General features: G+C 38.9%; 1 protein-coding gene across 1 annotated transcript in view; it reads left to right on the top strand.

The window, feature by feature from the left end:
* The window catches only part of nos1apa (nitric oxide synthase 1 (neuronal) adaptor protein a), a 144406-nt gene that overhangs the window by 497 nt on the left and 133909 nt on the right, over positions 1-10000 (top strand). Inside the window, exon 2 of the mRNA XM_060867501.1 lies at positions 503-574. Within this exon, the coding sequence (XP_060723484.1) occupies positions 503-574 (72 nt within the window). The remainder of the gene's footprint in view (positions 1-502; positions 575-10000) is intronic.

The following is a 10000-nucleotide window of genomic DNA, read 5'->3' on the forward strand; positions in this document are numbered from 1 at the left end:
TGTGCTTTGGTTTGGAGAAGACAGGAAACTTGTTTACTAATAGTATTATTGTTTATTATTATTATTATTGTTGTTGTTTATTATTATTATTATTATTATTATTAGTAGTAGTAGTAGTAGTATCATTATTATTATTTATTGTTTATTAATATTATTATTATTATTATTTATTTGTGTTTATTATTATTATTATTTATTATGTATCACTGTTATTATTTATTATTATTATTGTTGTTTATTATATTGTTGTTACTGTTGTTTATTATTATTATTATTATTATTATTGGTATTATTATTGGTATTATTATTTATTACTATAGTTTATTATTATTATTATTATTATTATTATTATTATTATTATTATTATTATTACTATTATTTATCACTGTACAGTAGAAGTTGCACCAGGTGACTTGTTTACCAGCAACTAAATTAAACATACAAGTCAAATAAGTTACACTGAAACAGAAAAGTAATTATTTGTTTTGTTTTGTTTTATCAGTATATTGGTAGCCTGGATGTGTCTCGACCCAACAGCCGGGTAGAAATAGTAGCTGCCATGAGACGGATCCGGGTAAGTTTCCATCCTGGTTTATAACCATTTCCTGTTAAATAAAGCCTCATTTGTTGAAGTGGACACATGTTTAATTCACTTTATAAGACAAATCACATCCTAGGCACCTTAGTCTCAGAATTACACTGAAATACAGGGACAGATCAGCTGGTAGACTGGAAGCAACACAAGGTGGAGTAAGAGCTGATATTCAAGGCCAGGCTTGTTAGAGCTCATTGTGTTAAGATTGATCTGGCTGTTTATTTCAAGCCTTCCTCTGGTCACAGATTTATCCAAACGTCTTACCAGCAAGTCTCTAACAGGATGTGACAGCCATTCCAGCACATTTGTCCCGAGTTCATCACATTATTCTGCACTCACGGCTCGTTTTCTGCTCTTGTAAAGTTTCCCCTGAACCAAACCCGGATCTCATCAACAATCTCAGCAGTATTGTGTAGATTTAATTCTAGGAAATGCTGCTGTAATCATAAAGCACATCTCAGGCCTCTTAACATCCTGTTCGTAAGGTTTCTTGTTATTTTTGTACAGGAACGATTTATAATCTCACAGTCAGTTGATTAGAAAAGGGTTCCCCATTGGAGTCTGGTTCCTCTCAGGGTTACTTCCTCATGGAGATTGTTCTTGCTCATTGGGGATTCCAATCTACATCCAGTGTCCCTTAAAGCTGCTTTCCGATAATGTCTGTTTGTACTGTTTCAAATTCCTCACCACTTTCCCACCAAAGTGGGAAATATACTTCACTTTCATTACACATCCACATGTGCATGCTACGATTGGCACTGTTCACATATTCGCTTGTGTATATTCGCTCATATACTGTATGTCTGGAGGATTAGCAGCAGGGTTTCACTAGACGCCATCGACGGAGCCAAAACAACTGGATTCCAGTTGAAACTGAATATTTTTCCTGTAATATTCGGGGATTTATTTAATTGTTAAAGACATAAGACAAGCTCGGTTTCTCTCCAAAACTGTGTACAGTCGTCGTGATTGTTGTCATGATCTCAAATCCAAAATGCTCTTTGTGCATTCAGGAATATTTGCTAAGCTAGAAAATCTGGAAATGTGGTGCTTAAAACAGAACTTTCAGCAGTTTTAGAAGGTTTTTAAAACGCAAACAATAGCCGTAATAAACCTATTATGAAACAGGAGAACTCTTACTGTTAATGCTTAGCAGTTGGCAATATTGTTTATGTTGTGTTTGGTCAATTGAAATGCATCATAGATAGCGATTAGCACTATTCACATTGGTTTTAGACCACGAGGAAACCTCACGTTAATTTCTGAGGATGTGCACAAGGGACACGTCGAGCGACAGCAGGATACGCTCGGCGGCCATCTTACGTAGCGCACAAAATATGTAGTGAACAAAAAGTATAAACCAGCCTTTAGTTTTGTCGTTGCTTGTGGTTGTGCGAGAACGGTAAGGCTTTTTAGGCTACAGCCCACTGTCCGTACTAGCTAGTTACACGCCAGAACCAACAACAACCTTGTCTACTTCCTTCCAAGCTTTTATTTTCCCTCTTAAACTATACATAGACATTTACAGAGATTCTATTACATGTTTATACAGTAAAATGGGAAGTAATTACAGTCAGGAATTGTAATATGCGAGTGAGGAAGTGAAGAATTGACCACAAGCAGGCTCGTTGGCTCGGCTTGAGATCTTATGTGAGCCTTTTGTTTGGATTTACCACATCATACCTAATTTGAATAGACTCGAGGGGATTTTAATACAGACGTCGCTTGTCACGTTTCACAGCCGACACGGAAATCGTGAGCTATCGGACTTCAGAAGCATAATTAATATAATATTCTATGATTTCAAACATTTCCAGAATATGACAGAACTCCGTAATTAGCACGTTATGTAATGAAGGAGCTGTAGTATCCGACACGGTTGTACCAATTCACCAGAGACGAGGGTATGATATTTGGAAGGGAAACAGATAGAGCAGCGGCAGAGAGCTTATAAACTTCAGCTTACTCATCATCTGAGTCACATCGTAAAGTGTTTTGTGCCCGCTGCAGCACTGAGAGCTGATGGGTTTGGAGAATAACCTTTTGGACCTGCGTTGTCATTTCGTAATCCTTTGAAATCCCTACAGCGTAACGCATGCTGTTTCTGCCGATCTATATCCGCATCCAGTCTGCTGTTATGAAATATTCATACGACTCCGAATGAGTGAAGACGCTTCATTTGAGCAAGGTGTCGAGTACATTTAGATGACAAACTCCCAAACCTTAACCTTTAAAGGGGTTTATTCGAACGTGACACACGCATTGCCTTCGAGTACGCTTACGGTCACATCTTTTCCTCTTAAGTGTAGTAATTTGTTATTGATTCAGTACATGTGTATTCTTAATGTTACAACATTTACTACGTCGTTCTCTTCTGTTTCTCTGAAACGCGTCTGCTGTTCAAGTCCACAAAACACTCCGAGACACGGACCCACGATGTAGACGCAGTTAATCTTTTCCTAAGTGTTTTTGTTGTAAATAATGGGAGAGCTCTTTTGTCTTTGCTCCCCCATATGACTCTCTCTATATCTCTCTCTCTCTCTCTCTCTCTCTCTCTCTCTCTGTCTTCCCCCGTCACCGTCGTAACTTTAAGGCAACATCTTTACAGTAAAGCATTGTGTCCGCTGAAGAGGTGTCGGGAATTCGGTGGCTGTAAAAGCTTTGTTTTTGCAGCGCCGTGGTTTCCATCACACCAGCACACATTGGGTGCAAATGATCCTATTAACCTTTTCAGTGTGTTGGACCCCCTGGCAGCTGCTGGAGAAGGGCCAGGCATTTGTAACGCACATTTTTAAAGAGGGATAGTGGTTTTCCCTTGTGTTCGGCAGAGAGAAAGTTGTAAAAAAGCTCCAAAGTAGGACATCACGTAGACAGATGGTAATTGATTAGCTCAAATGACTGTGGGCAGCGGGGAAAAGGGGTTCTGGGTAGAACCCTTTTCTACATAGAGAACCTTTCTTATGTGTGGTGGCCTGGGAAAACCCTATATATACCACTATATATACTTTTGAACGCTACATGTTTTTTGTTTTGTATACCAACTACAAAAGGTTTTTCGAAAGTCTGGTTAGCTGCAAACACGCATTCTGAATTCCGCAGAAATTCTGTTCCGACTGCAAAGCAGCTGGTATGCGATTACAAGCCGAACCGATTACGCCGGGTCTGTTTCCTGCAGCACCGAGCTACCCGACAGCTCCATCAAAGCTCAGCGTTCAACGATTGAGGAAACCACACACAAGCTAGGCAGCTTTTAGGCCACATTGACACCGGCATTAACACGCATCCTCGGGTGAGACACACGATCCGTTCACACCTGGAATTATGAACGCGTAACCAGGGAGGGATTGTGATTAAAGTGAACACGTCATTTCTTCTGCAGAAAGGCTGTCGCACACATTTATGATGTCAGTCCTCCACCTGCTTATTTGGTCTGATAGTGAAACTTAGAAATGAATGTAGGATGAGGCGACAGTAGATGGGAAGTGGTAGTCTAGTGTTTAAGGTGTTGGACTACCGACAGGTTGTGAGTTAAAATTCCAGGTCCACCAAGCTGCTACTGCTGGGCCCCTGAGCAAGGCCCTTAAACCTCAGTTGTATAAAACAACCCTCCATTGTTCCGTTGTATGAAAATGAGATATGAAGCAAAAGTAAACAAGCTTTTTGAGGGGACTTAGTAGCGTAGAACTTAAGATGTCGGGCTACTAATTGTGAAAGGTTGAGACTTCAAATCGCAAACCAAACTTTCTTTGCTGTGGGCCCCTGAGCAAGGCCCTTAAACCTCAGTTGTATAAAATGTTGCCAAATGCTGTGTATGTAAGACGAAGCTATAAAATTGAACTGCTTTTGTGTAACTTTATCTTTAGTCTTTATCCATCAGCATAGACGCTGAGAGTTCTACCAGGAAACAAGAAGGCAGTCAGTTGACTGTTTGGTCCTACACCGCTGTTCAGGGCACATGATGATGAACGATGATGAATTTAGGGCATGGAAGCCTTTATTATCACCACATATACATTACATTGACATTTTTTTCCTTGCATGTCCCAAGTGAGGAGTCCGAGGTCAGAGCACAGGGGCAGCTACAATACAGGAGAATTAGGAGCCTTGCTCAAGGGCTGACAGTGGCAGCTTGGCAATGCTGGGACCTGAACCCTGGTCCTCTGATCAACAACCAGTGTTGTAATGTAACGGAGTACAAATACTTTGTTACTGTACTTAAGTAGAAATTTCATGTATCTGCACTTTACTTTTTAAATTTATGTCAACTTTCACTTTTACTCCACTACATTTCCTAGATAAAATGTTTACTTTTACTCCGTTATATTTCCACTAAGCATCTCCGTTACTCGTTACTACAAAATAAAATCAGAAGAAATGTGTGCGACTGCAATAAGGGAGGTTTGGAGAATCACTGCTCCTAGATTGCATTACGCTCCACACGCTCTACGGAGAAGCACAGGAACGTGCAGTGTGCACGAGCAGTCAGAGCTGGAGGCGTTTATCTATAACGTTAATTGGCAGAAAGCCGCAAAGACGTCAACCAAAAGCAGTGAAATTTCACTATTCTTATTACCAGAGTTGTAGCACAAACACAATATTAATGCAAACAATCCATTCAACACTAAATAAAAATAACATTTATTGATTTGGTCTTTGTCTTGTGAATATTTCTTTATTAATGACTGCATTCATTGGACACACTGTTTGTAGAGAATGCACACATACATGAACTGATCTGATTCAAGACCGGCATCATTAATCATGCATAAAATTTTAGTGTCCACTTTTGGCATTTAATAATACCGTAACTTTTGGCTTACTATGTAGTCATATAATATATAATATAAAACTCTTCTTGTTTTAAATTCTCACTGAGGGCTAAAACCCCCTAAAGATGAAACCCTAGAACCGCCCCTGCTCTTATGCCTACCGAAAATCACTGAAATTTTACTTTTTACTTTTACTTCAAATACTTAAGTACATTAAATATCAGAAAATGACTTTTGATACTTAAGTACAGTATATATATTTACTCAAGTATTGCTTTCAAGTACTTTATTCAACACTGTCAACAACCCAGAGCCTTCACGCAGAGCATTCACGCTCACACTACATCGACGTGACAAGGCCGTACACGTTCCAGACCACCGAATACGGTTTGAGTGATCAGATCACGTTGTATCTTCGAGAAACATTTGAACCTGTCCACACCTTTACTCGTGATCTGATTACCCAGGGCGCATGTTAATGCCAGGTTCGAACAGGACCTGAGGCTTCTTTAGGCAGACTGTTTTTATCACTGCTGCAAGTGATCATGCTTTATCTGAATAAAGCTTCTCATCCAGCTTGATCTTACGCTTTGCTGAAAACGTAGCCGTGATTACAAAGTAAGTCAAATGTTTTCTTTGATTGATTTTTTTTTACATTGATTTTTTTTAAATTGATTTATGGCTTCCTAAAGGTCGACGGATCAAAGTACGTTATAAGCCGGAAATCCAATTTGCTCAATTTTTTATTTTTGGTTATTTGCCAGAGGAACGTCTGAAGGTCCCCCACCCCCCACCCCGACTGGGACAAAATAATCTTATTTAAATCATACTTTAAATTATTGAAGTGTCCTTTTTACTACTTACAGTTTAAGGAACCCATGACTTTAAAATATACTGATTGCTGAATAGGGGGCCACGGTGGCTTAGTGGTTATCACGTTCGCCTCACACCTCCAGGGTCGGAGGTTCAATTCCCGCCTCCGCCTTGTGTGTGTGGAGTTTGCATGTTCTCCCCGTGCCTCGGGGGTTTCCTCCGGGTACTCCGGTTTCCTCCCCCGGTCCAAAGACATGCATGGTAGGTTGATTGGCATCTCTGGAAAATTGACCGTAGTGTGTGATTGTGTGAGTGAATGAGTGTGTGTGTGTGCCCTGTGATGGGTTGGCACTCCGTCCAGGGTGTATCCTGCCTTGATGCCCGTCCTTGATATCCGGCCTGTTCAGGCCTGTTTCCTTGATGCCCAATGACGCCTGAGATAGGCACAGGCTCCCCGTGACCCGAGGTAGTTCAGATAAGCGGTAGAAAATGAATGAATGAATGATTGCTGAATATCTTTGATTGGACATTTTGGTGTCAAAAAAAATTCAAATCTTATGCAAACGTCTTGAAAATTTCAGTTGCAAGGTATATACAGTACTTTTACTTATATTAATTTGTAATATAAGTATGTATGTATGTATAATGCATATGATACTATAGGGTTTTGGGCCGGCGGTTTGTCAACTAGCACCCTGAGGTCCAGATGCAGACCCAGCAGCATATCACTGAGGATCAAACGGAGGGGGAAAAAAACTGTAAAAGAAGCAATCAATGAGTAGGAAAAAAAAACAAAACGAAAAACTGGCTGTAGTTCAGTGGCTCAGTGCCATAAATCTTCACAGCCTTTGTAGCAGAGCTTCAAGTGCAGCCAATCACATGCATTTATCTAAATGATTTAGCCAAAGACAGCTTGTTGAGGAAGGAATGAGCTTTTTTTTTTTTACAGATGTGTGATCTGCTGGATTTAGTGAAGCAATTGTTCAAAGAAAAAAAAAACAAAGAAGGAAGGAAAGATGATGTCTTCAATTTTAGAATCTGGCTGCGGTCAAAATAAAAAAAAATTAACTGCTTCAAACCAACGCGTCCTACTTATAGTCTTGACATAATTGCTGATGCTTGTGTGGTAAAAGTTGTCAACGTTAGCCATTTAATCATATTAGTGGTTCTGCAAATCTTTGTTAGCAGCGGATTGTATATATCTGGACCTTTCCAGATGTATGAGTAGTATTAATCGTAAACTTGGTTGTATTTGCTGGATAGTATTTGTTACATTAGAGTTAGAGTGCTTTAGATGTTCCTTGAAGGAACTTTGAAGAGCTTTTTTCTAGCCTAGCCTACATATTAGCCTGTTTTAGGAATTGAATTCAGTGCACCCCAGATATAAGTCTTTGGTCTTCTTGCAACTTATTAAAAGTGTCCTCTGGTGGACTCCCGACTGGCAGAGTTGTCTAGGGTTTCACAACGTTGTCGGGAAAATGCAGGTTTGTGGCTAGCATTCTGCGAGAACGTAAGTGCCTCTGCTCTGTCAATGGGAAGGAGATATATAAGGAAATATAAGGAAAAAATAATGACAAAAATAATATACACATACATATTTGCGTCCTGGAATAAAACACATGGAAAATGAGAGAAAACATAAATTGTCCTGGAAAAAATCTTGTTGTCCTGGAAATTATTATTTTTAAATGTTCTTGATCATTTAAAGAACAGTTTACAACTGGTCGAAACAATTAACGTTAGTAACAGATAGCGCTCTGTTCAGGGACACTGAGTTTTGACGGGTTTTTTGTTATGCTGTTTAATCTCGCTGTGACGGATGACGCTGTCTTGTGTTGGCGGTTTCAGGCGCTAGGAATGGTTTAAGTGCTCGAATGTTTTCAGGGTAAACAGGTTATATTAACCTTGTTAATCTGAATATCATGTGCAAGTGGAATGCACAGCAAACTAAAGCATGCATGACGGCATTGGCCTGAGAAAGGAAAGGGTATTAATATGTGCGGTCTTTTTATTTTATAAATGTTGAAATTTCATTCACATGACAAATTGTCTTTAAAAGTATAGTTAAGTAATAGCCATAAAGTGTACGTTGTTTTTAAGACTTCCGGAGAGAAGAACATATTACTTTAGGCCGTGAATCTGTGAGCCTTGCCTTTTTTTGCTAAATTTGAAATGTCCTGGAAAAGTCCTGGAAAATGATCTCTGATAAAGAGTGTATATATATATATATATATATATATATATACATATATATATATATATATATATATATATATATATATGTATATATATATATATATATATATATACGTGTATGTATATTTTTTTACAATTGAATTTTATATTCATGGATCTATAGTGCTGAAATGAAGCATCTGTCTCAAAATTACTTTTCCATCTATACAAGCCTCGTGTCCTTGCGTTCGGATTGTAAGCGGAGAATTTAATTTCGAACGACGCTGGAAGTGCAAACTACAAAAAAACAAAATTCAACATGATTACAGAAGAAAAGAAGAAGAAAAAAAACATTTGTCTCGCGCTCCGGTTCGTTTCTATTCGCCGAAGCATAACGAGCCGAGCTCTTTTATGGCTTAAAGGATTAATTTCTTGCTAATCTAACATTGCTTTGTTAATTGCCAGCGATTTTATGAAACGGTGAAAGAGATAATGTGGAAGAGTGTCTGGAATAGACTAATTCGTTAAATTACAGTAGCTCTCTGATCAAATATCTCTCCCCGCCTCAGAACAATGTCAGCACACAGTAGAATGAGAAAAAAACCTAGATACCCATCATGTGTAATTAAATATCGGGTATAAAAGCCTAAAGGCCCTGCAGATATCCCTGTATAGGAAATGGGTGTAGAGCCTATTGGGAAATTAAACCCTTGAAGAAAAAAAACAATGGCTTGCTGTTTTCATTTCACCACCTTGCAGGTTATAGGACACCATCTTTATTTTGTTTTCTTCATTTTGTTTATGTATTTACATGGTCAATAGCTTACACGGGCAGCTACTATTACTAGAACGAAGGTCTTGTTTTTTTTCTTCCCATCTACACCGATTAGAGTTTATTCTGCTAGTTGATACGGATGTTGTGTATCGAAGGAAACTCGAGTAGGAAAGTGTCCGCCGACGACGTGTTGTGACTCCCTCGGCACCAGGAGGTAAACGTTTTCTTGAACATCATAGCCAGGGTTTTATTTTTCTTATTCCAAAGATATTGACGTCCCTTTGATCAGTTACGTGGTAGAACATGCACAAGATGATCTTTGTTCATTTCTCCTGTTCTACCTCACCAGTCTGTCTGTCGTGAATAAGGCACAAATAAATAAATAAATAAATAAATAGATTGAGTAACTAGAAATCTTATAGCTCCAAAATGTTGACAATGGAGATCCTCTGCATAAATGTTAAATAAAAATCTTATAGAAAAGGTCACAGTAACAGAGATTATATATTTTTTTTGTTGTTTTCTTAAATATCAACCGTGTGCAATACAAGCCTGAGACAGTTCTAACACATAAGAACGAGTGCATTAATATACAAGTGGGATTCGATCTCCGCGCTGCACTCCTGTTAATGCTGCCGTTATGGAAAAGTAAAGACTTTCTGAGCAGATTTAAGAAATGCCCAGAAATCGCTGTGGTATTGCAGCATGTTGTATGAATGATGCAATTCCAACCACTTAGGTGTTGGACTACCGATCGAAAGGTTGTGAGTTCGAATCCCAGCTGCTGGGCCCCTGAGCAAGGCCCTTAACCCTTCATTGCTCTGTTGTATAAAAATGAAATATAGGTATACGTCGTAAGCTCTGGATAAGGGA

Source organism: Tachysurus vachellii, chromosome 4 (genome assembly GCF_030014155.1).
Source record: "Tachysurus vachellii isolate PV-2020 chromosome 4, HZAU_Pvac_v1, whole genome shotgun sequence".
Classification (NCBI taxonomy): Eukaryota; Metazoa; Chordata; class Actinopteri; order Siluriformes; family Bagridae; genus Tachysurus; species Tachysurus vachellii.